This window comes from Melopsittacus undulatus, chromosome 8 (assembly GCF_012275295.1).
Source record: "Melopsittacus undulatus isolate bMelUnd1 chromosome 8, bMelUnd1.mat.Z, whole genome shotgun sequence".
Lineage (NCBI taxonomy): Eukaryota > Metazoa > Chordata > Aves > Psittaciformes > Psittaculidae > Melopsittacus > Melopsittacus undulatus.
The window spans coordinates 35,899,206-35,923,947 of record NC_047534.1 but is presented as its reverse complement, the minus strand read 5'-3'; the positions used below and the strand labels follow the sequence as shown (position 1 = coordinate 35,923,947).

Sequence of the window (24,742 nt, the reverse complement as noted above, 5' to 3'; positions counted from 1 at the left end):
GTTAACTGGTGCTGAGCCATTTTACTGCCCTCTGAGAAGTTTCTCTGGCTCAGTAGCTCAATTAAAGGATTCACTGGGGTGTAGCAATGATGAGGGGGCAGTAGCTGGCAAGACTTCACCAAAATACCCTTTTGTCCCTCAGTCCCTGAATGCAGAAAGGACAGCCTGGATGTCTCCTGTGTGCCACAGTCCTTCATGGGAAAATGCCCAACAGGACATTGGACTGTGCCAGCAATAACACCCCCCCCACTTAGACTGTGCCTGCCTGGTCATCTCTGCACACTTGCCTTTTGTTCTTTTTTTTCATTTAATAGGATTTCTTCAGGAAAAATAGGGGAAGGGGGGTAAGAAACAACTTGTGAGTGTGCCAGGTGCCGGTGTCTTGTTTCTGGGCTTACTCAACTGTAATTCAAACACTGTCACCAGTGATGGCCCCAGACACTGGAGCCAAAGTTGCAGCGCTCTCCCCTCCAGTCCTTGACATCCTACCTGGCATGCTGCATCTGCTCTCTCCTTTGCAGAGCAAAGGGATTTCCCCCGTCCGGGCCATGTCTATGACAGCACTCCGGTTTTGTCTGAGCATTTCATGCATTATTCTTAAAAGCTGCCAGTAAACAAGCCTCAATTCAGCTTCCTCGGTTCTCTGACGCTCTCTAGTGCCTGCCTCCGAGTGGAGACAGAAGGCAGACAAACTGCCTTTGCTGCAAAGCAGATGCAGAAGAGGACTGCTCAGTTTAATCTGGGTACAGCCTGGCTGAAGGATACAGCCACCTACACAGCAGAAGGGTGAAGGCAAAACATCCAGGGCTTTCTATGAAACTATTAGGCTCTCAGGACTGAAGTGGAGTTTGTTAACATTTGTCAAGAGCTTTGAAAATGTACAGTGTTATATATAGTTTACAAGAGACAGAAATGCCAAGTGTGATTACTGGTAAACCCATGGGATGCCACATATCTTTCTTACTTGCTGCAGGGGCTCCTCCCTCAAGTGTTCCTGGTCTGGCCTTGCACAGCCCTGAGCTGAGTTTTGTTTTCAGATGCTTTTCCTCTGTAACCCAAGCACAATTCCATAAAATGTCAGACAGTGCCTCTCTGAGCTCCAGGCAGCATGCTGGCACACAGTGCTCTGTGGAGCACAAGATAAATGCAAAGGAGCACAGTGACCTTTAAAGCCATGTCAGACAGCTCCTTGACCCAGAGACCTCAAAGAGGTTGCATTTCCTGCCTTCCTGCAGCTACTCAAAAACATGAGAGGCAGGAGACCTCCATATCTCTGCACATTAAGACCAGGAACAAACTGCTTCTTTAATAGCTGCTTTCACCTTACCCGAAGATGGAATGAAAGCATATCTTGCTGAGATGCACATATGAAGGAAGCATGGGAATAGAGAAGAGGGGGAGGGTCCTCCTATCTCACTACTGGCAACGGCGGGGAGAAGAAATGGGACGTATCCTTTCCATGTGCCAGAGTGCTCTTCTGTTGTTGCAGAGGATTAATGAGAATAAAAGGATAGATGGTGAAATCCTCCTCTGCTGAAGGCAATGGCAAAACTCCCACTAACTCCTACAGGGCCAGGATCTCCCCTTTTTAACAAATTAATTATGAGCTTCAAAATCCAATTAAAAATAGGAACATCACGGAGCTGTGCCACACTGACTTCTTTTCAGGCTCTAATTCCTCAAAATTAATAACTGCACTTGAAGCTCGTGCCTGTGAGCAACTCCCAGGAAGGAGGCTCTACTCCTTAACTCACCTGTGGATCTATGCAGTGCATAAACAAATCCATACATCCACGTGTATACACGTACACTCAACAGAGAAGCTTATACACATGCAAGAAGAAGCCAATACCCAGATACGCAGCTGTTAAATGCTGAAGTGCTTCAGCTCAGAACGTGATTCACACCGTGGGGCCAGTTCAGTCTTCACACATGCAGCAGCACACCTGGGAAGGGCAGGCAGCCAGCAATGCAGACATATGTTCAAGCAGTGAATTACGCAGTTTTCTAAGATGAGTACTAGTCTGAAAACAATACACCACTTGCTCATGGAAAATATTCTAGAACCAACCCAGAGCTTTCAGCTTTCTCTAAGCTTTTCCCAGGGAGGGGGAGACCGCTACCTAGTGATTTCAAGCTTACTGACCACAGTCCAGTTCCCTTGGGCAGTGTGCATCAGAGAGCAGTGCAGCACAGCACAGGCGAGCTGCAGAGTGAAGCAGTGGGTACACAGGACCCAACATGCAGACCACATGCATGTGAAGGGTGTAATTTCTGGCTAGCTGCAGCCTGGCCCTGTGGCCTGTCTGGAGGTGAAGCATTCTAGTTGTGTGCTTACAGGGCACCTCCTGGACAGGCCATCCAAAACCACATTTGTGCTCCTGCCAGGATGAACCACTGAATGAGAGGAGCCAGAAGCCTCACCTCAAGAGGGGGAGCTTGATAACCAGAAAACACCTACTAGATACAACCTTAGTGGCCTGATGAGGATTCCCAGAAGCAGCCGGCACACGGCTGCAAGCACGTGAGTGCTGTGCTGAAACCTACTTTTCCAGAAGGACTTTACAATCAGAAAAGTTAGTGGTACAGGAACGCTATTAGCCCTTCAGATACGTTTTACAGCTTTAGTCCATCATGACTGGATCCAAGAAAAGCAGACTTTCTTCACTGTGGTGACTACCCCGTGGTACACAGCCCATTTAATGCTCTTCCTGAAGCGTATTTTCATACCCCGAGACTGGGATGGTTGGAGAATAGGCTCTACATTGCCCTTCTGCTTATGGCACCTCACACAACCTAACTCATGTCCTAGAAGTACCTCCAAAGTACACTTCAGTACAGTCTGGCCCTCCATTCTCTTTATTTAATCCAGCCTGGTCCAATCTGGTAACTGAAGAACAAATTTATTGGAAATTTGCAAATTTATTGGAAACATGCAATAGTGAAACTAGAATTTATGAGTCATAACAAAAATCCATCAGACTTTGGCAGCCCTGGAATCAGGTCACTATTTCTTTGGTGACTAAGACAAGTGCAGGACTCTAAATGTTAGGCATCTAGTTACAAAATAAGCAAATGGTTGGTATAGCTTTCTCTTAAAAGCCGTAAGTTTATAATTTGAAAATATGAAACAGCCAAGAACACAATCCCAGCAACACTGCCATGGCAAACACACACCAGGTCCCCAGCAAAACATGACTGATGGAACTGGGCTGGTTCTGTGATGGAGACACCACACTGGTCCTTGGGACTTCTCCCTCCGTTTTCCAGCCTCCAGCAGTTTTGGTGAGTTTCATCTCATGGAACTTCAGGTATCAGAAACAATCATCAGAAATAACCACCTATGGCTCTTTTTCAAGTTAATGGAGAGCCAAAGGCATGTGCAGAGCATGACACATCAGTTCCCAGTCAGACTGGAATCAGAGGTGAATTTCCTCCTCTAATGGTATAATGGGCTAGGCAAGCAGCTCACTTGCAGGCAGCTGTTATCTTTACTTTCCAGGCACAAGTGAGAGAACATCATGTTTTCTCTTCAACACACACTTAGACTGTAAACCTTACACAAGCTCTTGTAATAAATATTCCCTCACAAAACACAGAAGTGGGGATGTTGTCTCTTCTCAAAATCCAGAGATCTCCTGCCCTTGCCACCTGCACCCCCACAGGCACTCTCTAGGTCCAAGGGCTATTTCTTTTGTATAAGGCAGCATTTGCTACGGACATCTCACAATGGCTATTTCAACAGAGTGGTTAACAGACACCTTAAGTTACAGGACACAGAGGTACATAACCCAGGTCAGCTGAGGCCACTGTCACGATCACAAAACCACGGCACACAATGGATACTGGGCATATTATATCTGCACTGTTTATTGCCAACCCCAAGGGTTAAAACATCATGGGTCCAGTCTCCCAAAGAAATAATGAGATTTTAAAGAAGGAAATGATAATATTTAGAGATCATTTGCCATCTGCTTTGTAGATAACCTAGAGCCATGAGTTTAAACTTCCCTTCGCAGCTCTGCAGGCTAGAAACACGTATTACAAAATACAGAGACAGGAGTTTGTTCTCCCTGGATTTCAAGAGCGAGGACTTTTAAGAAGACGACCCTCCAGATTTTGGAATGTGCACAGTAAGATCAAAGAGTTGGCAACACTGTGGGGTGAAATCCTGGCTCCATCAAAGTAATTGGAAAAATGCCCATTAAGGCTTAAGTTTCAGCCTGTACCTTCACACAATTAGAAGTAAACAAAGATATTATGCTTATCATAGAATCATACAATAGGTAGGGTTGGAAAGAACCTTAAGAACATCTATTTCCAACCCCCCTGCCATGGGCAGGGACATCTCACACTAAACCATGTCACCCAAGGCATTATCCATCAGTATCTGTTTCATATCCCTCCCCTGCCCACCACCTTAAATACCACACAACAAGCACACACTGATTACAGCACGGTTACTAAAACAAGCAAGTAGTTTTAGCCCCCAGTCCCACAGTGAACTTCAGAGGAGAATCACAATCAAAATCCTTGCTGGTATTTCTCCATGTTAAAATGTGGTGCAGTCCCAGGACACCTTTTGTCAATATGACTAATTTAGCCAAAAAAGCCTGATGCACGTTTTGAAGGCCACTCAAGTAAGTTATTTGTTGTAGTAGGTTTTAAGAGCTCCTTGATATCACGTTATGCAACTACACAAAACTAGCATGCAAAAGTGTCCTTAAGAAAACAATAGAAACACCCCCTTGAAAATCACCATGTGCTTTTCATCACAAATTATTTACATACAGTTTCAGCATGAAAAAAAAAGTCTTATGAAAGAAACATAAAACATTTCCTTCCTTTTTAAAAACTGTGATTTAAAACCTGCTCGAAATGAAACTAGTTCTAAGAGCCTCAATGTCCAAAAATACGTACTGAAAGACAGCTTTAGCTACACTTGCTCCAATATTGGTGCTCCTGGAGCACCACACAAACTGCAAATTACAACTGAAGGAGGAATTAAATGCAAGATTTCTCGCCTGGATCTCTCCCATGAGGAAGATCTGGGGGCCTGAGCCATGCAAAGGAATGTGTGAAGAATCAAGTAGTGCCACTGGCTTTTTAAGAGAGTGCTTTAATAGCTTTTCTTGCCACCCTTTCTGAGAAATCCTTTTGGGACCTGCTCTTCCTGCTCTCATGACTACACCGATGCAGTGACAAACCAACAACCCAAGGCCTCCCTCAGAGGCCAATGGTCGTGGGGATGCCATTGGTGCTCAGACATGCCAGCAGCCGGTGCAGTTCCCAGTGGGAAGCAGCCCCCCAGACCGTCTTGCAGAGAAGCGCCAGGCAGCCAGTCGTGTTTGCTTTGCAGTTTATTACTGAAGTCTGCCACCGCACAATGGGATGCCTAATGTGGAACATCACATTAGCAATATTTTATATTTATGTAGCACTCTTCATCTCCAAGGGTCCCTGAGAGCTTTACAAGCTACATACATGGCATACCAATGAAGCTGAGCCATAATTCTTCTAATTAGCTGAACATCAGCACACAGCACATGGCACAACAGAAAATGTTACTGGTCACTACTCTCCTCCTGCGGCAAGGACCGTGAGGTATTTAATAGAAGCATGGTGCAGAAGGGCACTCAGTTTTAAGGATTCCTGGGAAAATGAAATCTAACCAGACAGGTCTCCTTAACACTGTCTTGGCCTGTCTTCCCTCATTACATACATTACATACATACTTCCCTCATTACATACATACGTACATTACATACATACATACATTTGTCAGAGATGAGACACAGAAGAGAAGCAGCCCAAAAGTTGTTGCTTGTTAAATATCCCCATTTTCACACTAGATACAGCAAGTTACCATCACATGGCTCAGGCAGCTGCTCTGCTGGTGAGCCTACCGAAAACCTAGTGAGCAGCTGTTGTTACCTGCATAACAACATCACCCTCTTTTTAAGATTAATAAGTTCATTTCTTTAGCAAAAAGGAAGAGCAGGCTATTTAATACACACATCCTCCAGAGATCAATGCTAACATCTAAGTGTATGTGCGTGCAACCCATCAACCAGTAAAACTAATTACAAAAATCAATTTCAGATACTTTCCAGAGCCTTTCATTCCTCAATATACTCCTAATTGATTTTTGTTGGAGAATGGAAAGCCTAACTATTATTTTTATTATTACAAAGGAGTGCAAGAGGGGGCAGTGGTCAGTGCCTAAGTGGCTCACCAATGCTTTCTACCAAAAAGAGAAAAAAGATGAAGAAGGAGAAAGAGAACGCATTTTATTCACAGTTTTGCCACCTGCTGGAAAGATGGAAAAGCCTTTGAAAGGGTGACAAAGCACAAGAGAAAAGCTGGCAGGAGACAGGATGGGGCAGAAGAATGTGACAGGATTGTGAAACACACAATATGAGAAGGTTGTACCTATTTTTAGATGGGCAGGGATGATCAAGTGCAAAAGCAGTACATTTCCAGGAACGATATACAGCTCCTTTCATCCAAAAAGATCAGCAGTGCCCTTATAGAGAGATAGCTCTGATCACGTCTATATTAGAGATGAGGGAAAAGAGGTTAAGAACCAGACCCAGTGTCCAATCAGTCTTTCTACAAACTTCTAAGCTCTGGATTAGTCCCTAAGGGCTTTGCCAAAGCTTGTCTATGGAGCCAGCAGCAGCCTTCGGCATGGAGCCATTCAGGAAACAAAAAGAAATGAATTTTTGCAGCATTATGTCTTAGACACACACAAGCACCTAACACACAACCACAAAGCCCACCTGGCTAGCCAAAGAGCAGAGAAAAGCAAAGCATGGAGCAACATTCAAAGAAATGGGAATGTTCCATTTTCTACTCTACTTAAGAGGACACGTTTAACGAATGCCAGCTGCCATACTGCTGAGCACTGAATATGGGGTAGAATGCCATGCTGTATCTCCTTGGGTCATCAAGAAGGATAAAGCCTTAGGAACACTGTTGCCTTTTCAAACCCCTTCTCTCTGGAAGATGCTCCCGGCTGTCAGAGAGCAGAGCTGGGGGCCGGCACCAGCCCGGGTGCACAACCCATACTTGTGCCCCATTAATTGCCAGCACATCCTCCCCCAGCGCCAGACCGTGGGGACAGCAGCAGAGTAGCAGGCCCAGGCGGGCAGCCGGAGCAGTACCGGCAGCAGCATTGCCCAATTAAGCCTCCGGAATAAGGGAGTGAAGGAGACAGGAAAATTGAAAAGGCGAAAAGGGAGAAAGCGAAGAGAAAAAAAAAAAGGATGGAGTTGCTTGGCAACAGGAGGGCAGAAGCAGCTGTGCAGCAGGTCGGGCTGGTACCCAGGCGGCGGGCTGGCCCATTAGCACCCTGCATCTCATGCATTTCGTGCCGGGGTCTCCTAGTAACAGCCTGTGCACACCAGGCTGTTGCGCGCTTCCCCTCCTCTCCTCCCGTTTCTCCCCACCATGCGAGGCATTGCAGTTTGCCCTAATTACACATTCTCTGCTGCTTCAAGCTGCCATTACTTCAGTCCCCAGAGGAGCAGCAAGAACTTTAAAAAAAATCTCCTCTAATAAGGGCTTTTAGTTTCAAATTCAGTGGAGCTCTGAGAGCTCCAAGATGCAAGGCAAGGTAGCGGCAGAAGGAACTGATGAAAAAGGTAAAAAAGATCGGCAGTTCACTGGGTCAGATCTTTCCAGAACCCTGAAATATATTTTCCCTTTGTTTTTTGTATGTTACCCCAGAGGGTGGACAATGAATACAGCCCTTCATGGGACACAGGGTGTATTCACAGAATCTGGAGCAGTGTACAGAACATGTGCGTGTTGGAAACCAAGAGTTTCTGAGAAATTCCAGGCAAAATATGAAGGCAAATATTCCAGGCAAAATACAAGACACATCTATTGGGAACTAGGAGCAAAGAAAAAAAAAAGAGGAACAGACACCCCCCTTTCCAAATGCTAACGTTTTAAATAGTTTTGCTTTGTATTTTTGCTAACGAATGTGGGGTTTTGCTTATTCAAGCTACAACAGTGCTGATGTTTTCCACCATTTATCTTTCACTTCATTGTCTCCCTTTTGCCACCAAAAACTCAGAAAGAGATGACCAAAAAAATATGACGCAGACTAGCAAAGACAGCACAGGAATAAAACACAAAGACAATAAATTTCCATACATATGTATGGAAAAAGAAAGAAAAAAAGGGAAAGGAACATACATTCCTTTCTGTTTCCCAGTTTTGTCAACAAAAGAAAGAAAAATGAAGAAGACTGAGGATGCTTCCATTCATTCAGATACTGGATTTGATTCGGGGGTGAAGGTGGAAGGGAAATCATGTGCTTGGGTTTAAAAACTACACTGGCAGCTTCTCCCAGTGAAGGCTGCCCTGGTGTGAGGGCAGGGCTGCCTACATGATGGCAGGCATGTAATGTTTCTGAGGGAGATCCCATTGTTCCTCATGCTTTCTCCTGTCCTGGGGCTGGAGGTGGTGGGTTGTGCTCAGCAGTGCAGGAGCTCCTTGCATCTTAACCCTCACTGAAGAAGTCTTGTCAACACTGCTGGACAAACCTTGGTGAATCAAGCAGCCTGGTCTCAGGAGCACAAGGCAGTGGGTAAGAATAATTAATTTTACTGACTAGGAAGTTTCCTCACCTGGATTTTGGAAAAGGCACAAATGATAACCTATCCTTTGCTCTAAGGGAGGTACAAGCACCCAGCTGGAAACGACCCAGGTCATTCATGCTGCCACACGAATGTAACTAAAGGAGGACACAAATGTAGTATGACATTCCATTGCTGGGTGACACTGCATGAAACACATTACCTAATTGTTGTGGTTTAACCTCAGGCAGCAACTAAGTACCACTCAGCCCAGGTCACTCCCCCAGTCCCAGTGGGATGGGGAGGAGAATCAGGAAAAGGTAAAACCCTTGGGTTGAGATAACAACAGTTTAAATATGGGAGAGAGAAAGAAATAAAACCCAAGAAAATCAACTGATGCACAGTACAATTGCTCACCACCAACTGATCGATGCCCAGCCAGTCCCTGAGCAGCCATCGGTTCCCCCTGGCCAGCTCCCCCTGTTTATATACTGGGCATGATGTTCTGTGGTATGGAATATCCCTTTGGCTAATTTGGGTCAGGTGTCCTGGCTCTGCTCGCTCCCAGCTTCTTGTGTCCCTCCTCACTGGCAGAGCATGAGAAACTGGAAAGTCCTTGATCAGGGTAAGCACTACTTAGCAACAACTAAAACATCGGTGTTTTATCAGCATTGTTCGCAGACTAAGGCCAAAAAACAACACTGTACCAGCTATGAAGAAGAAAATTAACTCTATCCCAGCTGAAACCAGGACACTAGCACACATTCAAAGCCAAACAAAGCCCAGGAAAAGTAATTACCTTTGGGATTCTGTGGCTTTTAAAAAGAATTAATGATAAAATTTTATGACACGTATGACACTCATATGAAAGTCAATTTACAACAAATGGGAGCTTAGTCCATTCAAATTAATTTTCACCTAGATATTCATAGATAGAAGTGTTCTACTTAAGGACTGTTTTTCACTACATAGGCCAAGATTTTAGTTAAGCTTGTTACACTGAGGACAGCTCTTTTCTCCCTGCCCCTCCCCAACACACATGCCACATTCTCCTAAAATCCAAGTATTTTTCCTCCAACTTCTAAAATAACAAACAGTAACCACACTGGAAAAAGACCAAATGTGGAAAATTTCACTCCGAAGAAGGAAAAGCTTTGCAAACTTAGAGGTGACCAACAAGAAGACATCCAAATGGAAGTTAATGCAAAATTAACCATAATACAGTTCCTTGCAGTTACATATTGAACAAAGCATACGCAGATGTGCATGCCTGTATTTTTATAACATTCATTTCCAAGAACTAATACAAGCGTCTAGTGCACTAATGAACACTTATGGTCATCATAAAAAACTAGAATGACATTGCAAAATTGTCCAACTAATCTATTAAGTTCTCTCTATCTGTGGCACGAGTCCAGATGTACAGGAGGAAGGAATAAATCCCTGCTAAGCCTTTGAATGTGCATTGCCATACAGTGAGGACACCTTTCTGTCAGAACTCAGCTGGGGATCAGCTTTTATCTTGAAACACATGCTTGTCATTATTATCTTAGCTAGCACGCCTGCAAGTGTTTTTTTTCAACATTCAGCTTTTGTAGCCCCAGTTTTCAGTCCTGGGTTTTGAAGGCCAGACACCTTCAGGAGCACATCTGCCTAATCCAACATTTGGGTTCCTATCTGCGAATGGGGACTGCTGGGATTGCAAACTGGCTTTTAACTCTTATTAAGCCTTCTTATCGTGTTTAAAGCTGACCAATGGAAAGATTTTGGTTCTGCAGTGACACAATGGTTTTGGTTGCTTTGAGAGACCTGTGAATAAAGTAGATCCCACACTGTATTTCGTCCTCCCCTTTCCAAAATGGCTGCATTAGTCCTTCAAATTGCCCTGACTTGACATCCTTGTCTCTCATTCATTTCAATCTACCACAGCACATTACCATTTGCTGCTTGACATGTGGTAACCAACTGGCTTTCAAGAGTAGTGTTAGACACAAGTTTTCTGTCCAGCACAGAGAGGGCCATCCAGGCTGCTGGCTGCCTGTCTAGACCTGACCCAGACTCACATGCCCATACCTAACTTCAGAAGAGCCTAACCCACTTTTGAGATGAGAGGTAGCACACTTGGCTTTTCCTGCCCAGGGAACTTCAGCTCTCCCAGCGTGCTCAGGCCCTTACCCACCTTAGCCTAAAACAGCATCTCTGAGCAAACATTTCTGATTCAGGCCTGCTGTGACCTCAAATCAGAAATGCCAGTTCTTTGGACAAATGGGACAAGAAAATGATAGCTTATCATCATTAACTTGCCATTTGTACCCAGTGTGGGGCAGCAGCAACACAAAGGGAAATCAGCAGAAGATGAAAGGCTTTTTCTTCCAGTCTTTCTTTGTGATGCCTACCATACACCCCCTTGCCATGTGCCTCATGGGGTCTCATGGGTGGATGGATATGAAGAAAACACTAGATGACAAACTAGAGATGGCTCCTCCATGTCGTGTCTCACCAAGGCACTCTGCCATAACATTTGGAGGTGCCTACACATTCCCTCCTGCAGCTGCTGAACAGACAGCAAACATCACTTTCTAGGTCTCCCTTGTGCCAAAAATCATCTCACACGGCAAATAAACAGACAATACCTGTTTTCAAACCCAAACAAAAACCTGTTCTGTCCTATTGATCTAGCAAATGATGGAGTAGAAACGGGACTAAGAATTCAGGTATTGGCAACTAAGCAATGGATGAACGTCACCGGTGTTCTAGATGGCAAAGTCTGCTTTTGGCTGGGCCCATCGTCCTGCTGCCTGGGAGGTTCACAAAACTCCTTCCTCAGCCTAAGCTCGCTCTGTAATAATGAAGTGAAGCTCTGGCCTTCATAGTGAAATCACAGCACTCCACTCCAAACTTGCCAAATGGCTAAGAGGCTTCAAAACCAGAGGCTTCGAAAGAGACCATGATCAGGCTGGACTTATTTTAATCTGCTTTGATAAGCTCTTGTTAGGTTTATGCCCTAAAAAACTTCAAAAGCATCTAACTGCACAATAAAACACATCTTTCCAATTTGGCAATGCAACTGTCTCCCAAAACAAATTCAGCCATGAAAGAAGGTCTTCCTCACAGCCCCCTCCTCACTCACTTCCTTGGCTCTTCTTTCCAATAGCACATTCACCTATTGCTTCAGCTGCTGCCATGGGACCTTCAGCATCCTCTGTGTCGCCGCATGACCCTCCATGTCCCCTTGCTGGGTTGCAGCCCTGCACACAGAGCTGGGGACTCACTGCAAAGCGGTGGGTCTCTGTACAACACATAAATGGCTTTCATTTCTCCTGTGCTATACTGCTCTCACAAATGCTTTTCCGTAAGTCATTATTCAGAACCTTGCAACCTGCAGAACTGGTGCTGTGCTTGGCTATTTGCTTTTTCTTTCTCTTCATTAGCTTTCTGTTCACGAGTGCTACCACACTAACACACTACAGCAATGCAGCTTCTCATTCATGTGGTATCACAGACCCAAATACTCTTTATTTTCTCTATTATTCCTTTACTTTGTATTAATCTTCTGTATCTATCACCCAGTCTACTCTCAATTTGGTCTTTTCCAATCATTTCCAAATTCTGGATGTTTCCTTTTCTATTGCCAGCACTTTGGGAAAGCTCTTCTCTGCTGTTTTAAATCCCATCTCAAAAACCTTCCTGTTCATTAATGCTCTTTCTAATCTCTTGTGTCTCTTCTCTTGTTCTTGCAAATGTAGTAATTTGTTTTCCTGCAGGGTGGATTTGTTTGTTTTAGTTACTCTCACCCAGCAGTTTAGATCAAAGAACTATATAATTTAAAATAAGATGTCCTGACAATGTGAAACAAACTCCACTTAGATAAGTGCTATCTTAAGATCACACATAGGCTCATAGCATCTATTTACATGGGTATTTCCCAATTGTTTAGGCTTTAGAAACCTAAATATTGATGTGAGGTGCCCAACTGCTGCTTCTCAAACTTGGGCTTAGGTTGTAACAGAACCTGGTTTTAGATGGATAAAGAAAAAAATCCAAAACCTTCCAATATGCATAAAATGCAAACCCCAGCAAAACCTCTAAAGGTCATTTTTCATCACTATCCTGAATCTTAAGGATTTCCTGGTCAGTTTATACCTGATACTTCATCTCTGGCCTGAAAGCACCACACCATGTCATACCCTCTGTACATTACTGCAAGGAAGGCTGATACAGTTTTGTCAGGAGATCGAAATCTCCTCCAGAGGTCTTTGATCTGGGAGCACAGCCACATCTCATGACTAATCTTCCCATAGGTCACAGGCCACATTACCCTTAGTCCAGACACTGGCCAGCAATATCCTGTTTTCTAATTTAGGAAGTACTGATGACTATACATGGGTTTGGGCTCATTTGAATTCCTCTCCTTTCCACTCCCTATTACATTAGCAATTCATCTCCACGCATGTGTGAAGGCTGGACCAAAATTTGTCTCTGAAAAGAGACAAATGTCATTGTTTGCACTGATGTCTGCTCCATGAATAATTGTGAGAGAACGTGCTAGGGTTGGATTACCATGCCAGTCCTGGTTGCTCCTTCTTCAGATGTTTTTACCTCACCCTCACAATCTCAGTATTGGTCTTTCCAAATCTACAGCTCACCTTTTCCTCCTACTTACAGGCCCAGGCACTGTTCCTCCCCTGAGGGGCTTCTTTGTGGCTCTCTGACAGTTTGTCCTGCCACTGCTCTCAGCTCCTTTACACGTCCTTCGCTTTAGATGCCCCAGCTTACTTTGAATTCAGTCAAATATTTTCATTTCCCTTTCCATCCAGACAATGTTTTTCCCTTTCCCTTCCAGATTAAATTCTCTTGCACACAGATGGTTGTTTTTCCCTCTCCAAAGGTCATCCAGAAGGTGGTTTCATAACCAGTTCAATCATTGATGGGCCTTACAGTGCTATCTTGATTCTCCTATAGATGAGATGTGGAAGAGTAATGTGAGGGATGCACCAAATGCAATGTGGGGTCTGACTGTCTCTGGGCTCCCAGCGAAGTAAAGCCCTAAGAGATTGTCTCTGATCTAGCAAGCTGCTATCAGTCTGTACGGCCTCCAGCCCAGCCTGGCTCATCACACAGCAGTGAGGAACACCAGCCAGCGTCTGTCTGGTCAGCCTTACATACGAGCTAAAGGAATGCAACCTCCTTCCGCTGCCTTTTGTCCCCCCCCCCGCTACCCAGCCCATCGTTTTCTTGTTTTCATGCACTGCAGTAAATCTCTTTGATCCAGCAAGTGGCCTTTGCACGTGCAAGTTGGGTGACCAGCCTGCATCTGCCTCCCTGCCTGCAAACTCCACACTGAGAGCTCTTTGTCTGTCAGGGCACTCACACCCTTTTACACAGAGCCCACACTGGCAGACTGCTCTTTCATGACATACTAACAAACTACCAGCCAAAGGAAAATATCTCGCAATCATTTCAGCCCCTCTGGCTCAGCCACTGACTAAGCCAAGTGGCTACTAGCCACTGGCACTGCTGGGTGCATTTGCAACCCACAGCACACTCAGCTCAGGCAGGAAAAAAACAAAGCACCATCAGAGAAAAGGGTTTCTCGTCCCTAGCCCTGAAGGAGTGCACGGGAAAGGAGGCAGCCCTGCCATTTATAATTCAGTCCTGAATTGCCTTAGCTATTCCTCTCTATCCCTCTCTTTTACCAGAGGCAGGAGGTCCCTGTGGGGGGACCCCACTGCAGAGTTCAACATGAACAAAGATTTAATGTTTTGATTGCACCAGCTCTGATTTAAGGCATCCAATGGTCAGGGTTTTTTTTAAGGGAACAGAGCACTTAAGCAGGATGAAGGAGTCAGAATGATTCTGTGCTCTGGCAAACAACCTAGTTAGTGAAACCTATCGCACCCCTCCCCTTGATTCACCTAGATGGCTCCCAAGATGTAGATGTTCAAAGGTACTTAGATGTTTTGCTCCACAGAGAAACACGGAAGCCAGGTGCCTACCTGCTCCCAGGTTCTGAAGCAGAGATGGATTTTAAAAACAAGGCTGCATGCAGTCCTCATCACAAAATGAAACCATGCTGTCTACACATGCTTTAAGCATGAAAGCTAATGAAACCATGCTTTGTCTACATGGTTTAACTGGCAAGATCAGAGGGGTAGCTGACCCCACTAGGTGTGGTGCTGAGAGTGGGAGGTGTGGGCAAATACAGTCTCACCTCCTGACATAGGTCTTCCCCACCTGACAGCAGAAGTGGATTTGCCTTTCTCACCATGTTGAGCACTGCTGTGGATAGGCAGACACATACATGGCAATGGCACAATGTACAGTCTAAGGCTATTCAAAACAAGTATCACAGGGCCAGTGAGAAATATTTCTCATCATGGATTAACTATAAAACATAGGATTTCACAAAAAATTAAACCAGACCTAAAGCTGAGCTCAAAAGCATGGAAAATCTTGCAAAATTTTGACTCCAAAGGATGGCAGTGTTAAAAGAGTAGTGGTTTTTCCAAGTTCGCTCTCAGGGCTCCTTGTCCACATCCACACCTACTGGTGACAAATCCGGAAAAACTCCACAAGTTTCCCCTTCCCAGGTGAGCATGTCACATTTCTGACAAACTTCAGGAACAGCTGTGTAAGACCCAGCACTCATAGCTTGTGCCCTTATCAGAACAGATAAGGGCTCTCACACTCTAATTTGTGCCTTCATGGGAGCCTCGCTGCCTGCTGGAAGACCTTTGCTGGGACATCCCCCCGACAGCACTGGTAGGGACCAGCCTCACAGCAGCACTGGTGCTATGAGAAGCCCCCTGACCATGCTGCTGCAGATTTTAAAATGACTCCACTACTTTCACTGGCTTTCAAATCACTGAATCACAAGTGAGGTCACTCCTGGCAAGGTGGCTATCCCCAGTAAAAGCACTAGAAAGCCCATATAAAAAGATCAAAACCAATGCTTTTTATGTCTTAATATGATTTATACTTTAGACTATGTAACTTTTACAGGACTGCCTAGTATTTGATGGATGCAGCTCTCTTAACAACCCACATATTTGTCTGATTTACTGCATTGGTCCAACATGTTATTTTCTACCTTGCAAGAACAACCTCGCTTCTAGGAGTCTGCCTGCATGATAAGGCCGTGAATTAAATGTGCAGTTATCGTAAGAGACCACACATTTTACAGTAAAATGGGGAAAACTGATTACAGCAATCCCTCTGGAAACAAGAATAATCACATGATAAGATAGTGCTAATGGGAATTTATCATCTCTCATCACATGTGAATCTTAGAACAAAGCAGCAACACACACGAACTGCACAGCTATTACTGCCAATGAATACGAGCCGAAAAGCTACTGGGGACTATGAAGAAATGACAGAAGAGTGGGGATCCTGAACCGAAGCCAATTCAGTGTGTTTCAAGAAGCTTACACAGTGGAGCTTATATGCAACATTAGTAAATAATTATTATCCAAAATAGCAGCCTGACATCTTTCCATAAATTCTATTCCCTCTCCACCTACATTATTCCATTCAAAGTCCATGTCATTCTTCCATTTGTTCTCGCTGTATCTTACCACCAGAGAAGCCCAAGATCATGAGTATTTCAAGGGTATGTGCATCTCCACACCTACACGTCTGCATCTACGCATATACTCTCTCATGCACACATTAATCCTAAACTGCGTATCTCAGATCTTAAGTACGTTTTTCTCTTTCCCCCACAAAAAAGGCAACAAAACCTGCCCACACTATTCTCCAGTTGAAGCAATTAACACTTGACTAAAATTAACATTTTTGAAGTTGTCTTGGGGAAGTGAGTGCCAAAAACCCAAACTGGTATGCCCACAGTTTTAACATGAATATCTACATCTCTTAGCTATCCTAAAATGATTTTGCATCAAGCCCCATAAGACAATGAAATCCCAAGAGGTTAATGGTAGACACTGAACTCTGTCATACTGAATAACGGGCACATTTGCTGGCCTACCATATTATCCCACTGCCCTGTTTCATAGACAAAAGCCTGGACTTTCAGAAGAGATTTTTTTCTTCCTTTCTAAATGAGAACAAAAGGACATGGTTACGGTTAGGTGGCAGGAGGACAAGATGAGAGAAGCATCCTACATAAGTACCTGTATGAGTCCTCTGGTGAGCCTTTAAGTGGGAGCTCTTTGTATAAACCTTCCGGCACCCATTAAACTGACAGCGATGAACCCTCTTCTTGTTTTCTGGGGATGCTTCTGCCCCTGTACCAACGTGCTCACTGTCACTTTGCCCAGTTTTTATTGTCCCCGCGGTTGCTGTCACTACACCCACTTTCACGGAGCTGAGTGAAGTTTTCTTGGCCACCAGTTTCAACGTCACCGTGCCATCCACCGCTGAGAGAGTCTGTGAGGTTTTTACAAGGTGGCGGCTGAGCTCTGGGGAGGAAGGGGGTGTTAATGAGGTTACTGCATTGAGTTGGGCCTGGTTGACGGCTGTGTAGCCTTCTGTGGAAGAGCTGGTGGACTGCAAACTGAGGCACGTCTCAGAGAGCAGCTTGTCCCGTGAGAGGATAATGTCCACGTTAGTGCTTTTGTCACACGTACTCGTCTCCACAGGTAAAAGGATGGGGTCCAGCCGTCGGATATTGTCCTCTGCATCTGGGGCTGAGGCGGCATGAAGGAAACAGTCCAAATCCTCACCAAAGGTCTCAGAGATCTTCCGTGGTTCAGTCTGAAGGTATCGCTCCAACTCCAGGCATGTCTGCAGGAGGGGAAGGGAGAGGGAAGGGAGAGAAACCACGTTAGAGAGAGGTTACAGCACAGCTCCCACCTAGGGCCAAGAACAATATGGTCCAGAGTCATTCAGAGAGAGCACTCATGCACACCAGCACTTTCTCATGAGGGAGACATGAGGATTTGGCACTTGTTTGATGCAAGACAGACTATGAAAATATCCACATATGGTAGCAGACACAGTAGGAGTGAAGATACAACCAGAAAGCATCCACTACATTTTCTGTAGTGAAAAGTCTGCACATTGTCCCATGGTACCAGGCCCTTCCCAGTTTTAAGTGTAATCTGGCCAACAGTCACTTCCATATGAAACTATCCTAATGGCTGCACCACCCAGCCACATACAAACAAAGTCACCTCTCCAAAGAACTGCTTCCTCTTCCTTCACAAACATTAACTTTCACTCCAAATTCAACTCAACATAGTTGGCTGGGGACCAGTCTGTTCCTAAACCAGCAAAATCCTGAAGCACGAAGCCTCGCATTTTAAGATGGGAAACAGAGAAAAACTTCCAGTGACACCACAGCTTGTTTAAAGGGCCTGAACACAAGGAAAGATGTGACACCAAAAAGGGACCTGCTGTCACTCTTAGAGGGTTTTTGGTACATCTGGTCAAATGGGTCTCATTGTTTACAGGACACCAGACTTACACACAAACACACATGCACCTTATTAAAAAGTAGGTGAAGTTGCAGTCGAGGCTGCCACATGGTCCTGCATTTCCACCACAGTGACTACCAGAAGGAGGACGGGGTAAGCTTAACTTGAATGTACCTTATTATGAGGTGCCCCTAGCTAGCCCCAATAAAGTCTCCAGGCACTATCACACTGCCCAGTGCTCTCCATAACTAATGTTATAAACTTTTATTGTTTATAGAAAACCATTTGCTGTAGTTTCAGGAGCTTTTAATGGAGTTTATTAGTGCTATTTTTCATTTCTTGCTTCCTGAAAGGCTAGCTGGTTTAATATCACCACTGTGAGTTTAGAGGACTTCAAGAAAAAGACATTCTAGTCAATACTTTTTAGAAACCTCTAAGAACTACTCCTCGGAGAACACTTCTAGAGATTTAAAGAAAGTGATTTTAGGCAAAAAATTTCAGCCTATGGGGGCTGGCGACCCAACTACTTCCCAACCTTGAGAGTCCCATATCTGATCAAGAGACAAAAGCTTCGTATGACTGGAGGAGACACAGACTCCTGCCTCCTGGGTACAAAGGTCCCATCAACACGAGTGTAAAGAGATCCCACTCACAGCTCTCTATGAGCTGTCAGAAAATTCAAGATTATTACTTTCAGTGTAGTCAGGAAGCAGCACTGCTGGTTGCAGATATTATGTGGTGGGATGACTTTCAGAGTTCACAACAGAGTTTGCCAGTTATCTGTTGTTTCTTGTTAAAATAATAGCTGATTGTAGACCTGAGCTGTAGAGATGGACTTGGGCAAAAAGAAATAGAACAGCAACATACCCAAGTGAGATGCGCTATACTTTAGCGCAGAGGTTATTTTCAGAGGCATGACACTGTGTGTATGATGTGTCTGCACACACAGGTCTGGAGGTGGGACACTTACCAGTTCATACACACCTTAAGCAACCTTTCCATTTTCTTTTTAAAGTACATTTCTGGGATCATGAGGAATGGCTTTAGCTGAGGATGTGATCACTCCCCAGATGAATCCTAACAGGTTTTGGGAGCAGCTTTCCAATGCATCCCATAGTCTTTTAGGAGCAACCCCCACCACCAGGAAAGACAATGCTTTTGAATTCCCCAAACATGTAATTTGGGCTGCTTGGCCCACTTAGCCTTCACCCAGTGAGGCAGAAACAGGTTTAGGGGCCTAATAAATAAAAGGCTTCCAAAGGAAAGAGCAAGCATAATCACAAACTGGGGGTGGAAAGGGGGAGGGGGTAAGACAGGGACTCAAGGCTATTAAATCTGATGACAGTGACACGAAATTTCAATTGCTGTGGGATCAGAAAGCTGTGCGCTGGCTGCAGGCTGCCCATGGAGGGGAGGCAAGCAGGAGGTACTACTCCTTTAAGGCATCACTACCGTGTGACAACAATAGTGGGCCTGACAGTTTCTTCCAGCTTCACCATTAATTTTCCATAAAGAGCAGTTTGTCGATGAGCCCTTTTCAGCAAAGCCTGATGCTTCAGAAACCTGTAATTATTCCTGGCTCCCCCCTCCCGCAGCCATTGCACCTGTGCCATTTCAAGACACCAGCTGGTCATGTCTTGCCTTCTGCCTCTGAAATCCAAAACCAGTGGATCAAGCCCATCTCCCCATAGAGGGGGAAAAAAAACTCAAAGAAACAATATAATGCAGTCTTTCCCTCCCCCCCCCCCCCAGCCTCTCCACCAAGTCAACAGGGGGGAAGAGCCTAGCAACACTGAGCCAGAAAAGCCCTTCACCTAATCTGCATGGCAGACAAAGCCCAGTGAGGGGTTACAGCCACAGCCCTTCTTTAACCCCCCACCAGGGCCCTACCTGCTGCTGCATTTACCAGAGCAGGCAGTTGACAGCAGAAACAAAGCATCTTTCCCCATATGCACTTCCCAGGTTCTGCCAAGTACCTCATGCAACCTTCCTGGCCCAAATCACCCAGGGAGTGCCCAAATCACCCTGGCAAGGCAATTTTTAGTCCAGCTAAGCCAAATCTGTCATCTTGAGCTCTGACCTGGAGAAATCAGTCAGGCTGACACCACCAAGGTCCCCACTCCAGCCCCGTGGACCATCAGGAGGGGCAGGAAGGTTCTTTGGTCTCCCTTCCCACAAAGTTCTTTGCCAGCAAACTACATTTTGTGTGTGTGTGTGTTAGCAACAGGACGCTGACCATTATCCACAGAGATATGAACCCAAACTACTGGATTCAGATGATGGTGAACCCCTGTAGATCTCCTACTTCCAATACCAGCCTGGTAGGAAAATGGTCAAAGGATAACTAAACAGGAGTGACCTGCTCTTGTCATGCTGTTGTCATAGTTCTGTTGGATGCCCAGTTTCTCCTTAACCACTCATGCAAGAGATGGGGAGCTTTGTGTAATGGATTTAATACACATCACATGTGACATTAAGTCTGACTATCCTTTGTTTGCTACACTGCAGGCAACTTAGCAGGCATTCAGCTTTCTTAACCAGTGCCTGTAGGACTTAGAGCAATAAACACTACAGAAATTGCAATATGAAGATGACTCCCTTCAGGAATAGAAGAAAAAGATCCACAAGTCTGCTGTTTGCTGTCAAGCCAGTTTTGCAGACCTGGGATAAAAAGTGACCCACTACTTCAACACATCTGCCCTTATTAAGGAGGGTCATTCTCCTTGCTCCTCAATTTAACCAGTTAAAAGATGATGATTCATGCCTGACAAATTACACAGTGTGATCTTGCGAACCCCAGGTACTTTCAGGAAAGGATGGCAGTCTGGTACGTGGACAATCCCAACAAGGAATTTTTCAGTTTACACAAATGCAAAAAGGTTCACTTTTTCAGCAGAGGCACATTGCCATAACCTGCAAGAAATGTGCGCTTCCTGCTACACACTGGTAACTTGTAACATCTCTTTGCTCCCCACATTATACTATCATCTCAGTCCTCTGGGACACATGTAGCAGCAGAATACATGTGAACTGCACGCTATGACACTTCCACATGCAGCGCTAGATGTTTCAGACAGTAAAAGGCAACCAGTGTAGTACTGTCCTATGCCTGGTAAGGACCTACTTCTTGTTAGTCCTTTCAGAGTTTTGCAGTAGCATTGATCCAGGGAAATTCAGTATTCAGTACCTCTACCAATTCAGAAAGGTATGGCCACTAAATTACCCGTATTCCAAAGCTGATCAACTTGAAGTAAAGATTATTTACCAAACACATTAAGAATGCTCACCACTATGAAATACAACACAAGAGCAACCCAGTGTGTGCTAGCAGACATGCAATACATGTGTATCATTTTCAGCTGAGATTAGCACTCACCTTATTTTCAGTGAGCAGAAATCAAGACAGTTTTGCTACTAGCTGCAACAACAATGGACTTTCCAATCCCTCCCTGATTTGCAGATAGACTCTGTTTGGTTCAGGCAGCCTAAATTTTAGAGTGCTTGTCAGCTGTGCAGGTTAAAATGCAACTCAGAACATTCAAAATCCAAATAGGAAGGAGATGGAGCTCTAGCTGGGACCACCACTGTCATCAAATTGCCAAGGCTCAAGGCAGTGTGGGGAATGACATGCCCACAGGCCAGGGGCCTCTGTGGGGACATCATGCAGTTTGGCATCTGGGTTCAGGTACAGACAGCTCTGGAAAACCTAATTCCAAGTGGTGACTCAAAATGAACTCTCAGTTCCCAAGGTATAAATCTGAACTTGCCCCAGTGAATTGCACAGCACTGGTGTTGACTAGCAGCCATACGGAGTATCAGAATTTGACTCATACGTACATGCTCTTGAGAAACCACAGGTCATGTCAGAAGCACCTGACTATGCTGAAGTCTTTACAGCACTCAAACTCTTGGGCATTTTGCACAGCTAAAGACAGGAAAATGTGGCAACAGTACAGTACAGTTCTGCCAAGCCAAAAGAAAGCCTAACACAATGATTTGAGGACATGAAGTCAGGGAGACACCTTATCAACATGTTCCCTGGGTTCCCCTGCCCTATTGATGCTGAAATATTTTATAACATCTTGTTTTTGAATTTTTCTTGCAGATCACGGGAAGTTCTTATCTGGAAGTGCTAGTTACTTCTAAGTGCCATTTTACTGCAGATATAATTGGACATCAAGCACTGATCCTGGAAGTTATCCAAAACCTAATTATGAATTTGGATACTTAGATCAAGCTGTGACAGAGAATGAAAATGTTGAACGTGGTTGACAGGCAGGTCTGCTCTTCTAGCTCTGTTTACAATATTGAAAGGATTCTCTTTGCAGCATAATTTATGTGAGCAGAGCAGAATTATACATGCAGTAGCAAAGGTCAAATGCCAACCTCCACCATGACCCCACTGCTTTCTACTGGCATGTAAAAAAGAGGGCTCATCTCTACCTTCAAGTAACTGTGAAAGTCTCAAGACTGCACAGGAAGAGAAAGCACCTCAACCTGAAGGTAACCCAAACTAATTCTAAGGTCAGTGTCACTGCAGTTCACTCAAGCTCAGAGCAAACAGCGGCACCAGGTCCAGTGCCTGGTGCCAGTATTTCACTCTTCAGCAGAAAGCAAAAGCTTTGAGCTACAGTGGTACTTGCATTGCAAGCAGCCCTAAATTAAGAGGAGTAAGAGATTTAAAGCTCACCTGCCTTCCCTGAAATGCCATGCTATTTTTGTCCTTAGCCCTAAAACAAGGTTTGAAAGATGCATCTTCTTCGCACTGCCAAAAGCCTTCATTACTTCCTGAACAACAATAAAAGTCAATACTCTTGCCCATCTATTCCAACATTGTCATCTGTTCCCACCCAGCTGCCAAAACCCCCAGCTTTTCCTCTTGGCAACCTCTACTGGGCAGTTGCTAGTTGTCAAAAAGCTGCAGCACATCAGAAGCTTAACATTTGGGACAGCATAAAATAAACAGAATTTTAGTATTAAAATAAGTCGTTTTGCAAAATACACTTGGGAAAATGGGAAAACCACAGTCTGAAATGAATGAATAGTAAGACAAAGTTTCAGGCAATAGCAAGCTATTTCTATTGCAAAGCACTTAAGACAAAACTAGTCATGTGCCAGCACATCTCGCTTATGTGTTAGTTCATTGACCAAAAAAAAAAAAAAGACAGCTAAAAGCACTTTTCAGGTACAACAATAAGGCACGCAATGACAGCTAACTTGCTGTAAATATCTGCATGCACGTTCTCAATCCCTTGTACATATGAAGCAAATAAAGCTAACTGTATGCTCAACAAACAGGGTTTTGCCAAGGGCAAAAAGCAGGCACACACACAGTCAGCAAAGATCACCTGATAGGCAAAGACTTTTTTTCCTGTGGTAACTTCACCTGTGGTGCCTGATCCATCAGGGTAGTCCTCTCCAACACTGGCTGAACGGGTCCCACCAGCAGTGGGCACGTCTGTCAACTCCTGACTGCGCTACACAGAACTCGAGCCTCTGTTTGCCCATTTCTTCAATATAATGACCTGTGCCCATTCTCCTCCTTCATCTCAGCCCAAAGAACGAAACTTTAAGGAAATGTATTTAGCCAAACCAGCCCATTCACTGGTATGCATGCACAATAGTACTCTCAATGAACACTCTCCTACCATGACCCAGATGGCTTTCTCCTAGATGTTCTCCACAGTATTTTATTTCAGAGCAATAAAAGATGCTGAAATCAGAAGCCTCAACCACATTCAGCAAAGATACATTTTAACTTCTGTAAAACTTCTGCAGATTTACTTAAAGGACAGAATCACTACCTTCACATACACACAAGCAGTTTTCCTGTTGCTGATGTGACCTGATGTAACTACCGTTACGAAAGACTTTGATCAGCCTCTAAAGCTCACAGGATCAAACCCAATTTTTCCATAAATATTCAATTTTCACCAGGAAATGAGTGGTAAAACAAATGTCTCAAACAGAAAAGAAGTCTGAACCCGTAACTTTAACCAAGAGTTCAAAATCGGGATCTGTTCCCAAACTTACTGATATGAAATAGATCTTATCTGAGAAATACTCTTTTAAATGGACAAGCCAATTTTGTTTACTAAAAATCTGTGCTATTTGGGCTGTAAGCATAGAGAATTTCAGTGCGCTGGTTGTGAGATACTGAACAAAGGACTGCAGCTAAGCGTGGCTGAATTTGATAGACATCTAGATTAAAAAAACAAAAAAGGATGAAAGAAACGTGCAAACACTGACCCAGTGCTTTGGAGGCCTTTTGTTGGGTTGTGACTGTTTAATAAAGATAGAAAAAATATCTGCCACCAGTCACAACAATAAAATGTATCATCAGCATCAGCAAAGGATTAAGGATAGCCAAATCAAGAATGCAAAAGTGCAGGCAGTCCATTGTGCTAGTATCAAAATATGATAAAACCCACATGTGCTTGTACACCAGGCACATGCCCTGCATGCTGCCACGCAAGTAGCCATACAATGAGCATCTAAGAAATTATATATATGTAACATAAGTGTGTTTCTAAACCTTTCTGAAGAGATCATTTGTTTAAATAACAAACTTGGACGGCTTTGAGTGCATTGGCCGGTGGATCTCACTACACGCTTTTTCTCCAAACTTCATCATGTGTGTATTTAACCTGTTGCTGTCCAGTTTGGAAGCAGCTTTGATTTAACATTATAAATGGCAAAAAGACACAATTAGCTCCTTGAATTGCCAGTCCTAGCTCCCACTGACATCAAAGAATCAGGTTCAAAGCAGGCCCC

The 24,742-nt window shown here is 44.4% G+C and overlaps 1 protein-coding gene across 2 annotated transcripts in view; it reads right to left on the bottom strand.

Annotated features, from left to right (window-relative positions):
• Window positions 1-24,742, bottom strand: part of KLF7 (KLF transcription factor 7) — a 55,508-nt gene that overhangs the window by 8,405 nt on the left and 22,361 nt on the right. Inside the window, exon 2 of one of the 2 annotated variants that reach the window (XM_031045145.2) lies at window positions 16,724-17,336. In XM_031045145.2, coding sequence (XP_030901005.1) covers window positions 16,724-17,336 — 613 coding nt within the window. The remainder of the gene's footprint in view (window positions 1-16,723; window positions 17,337-24,742) is intronic. The other variant, XM_031045146.2, reaches the window with a different exon arrangement.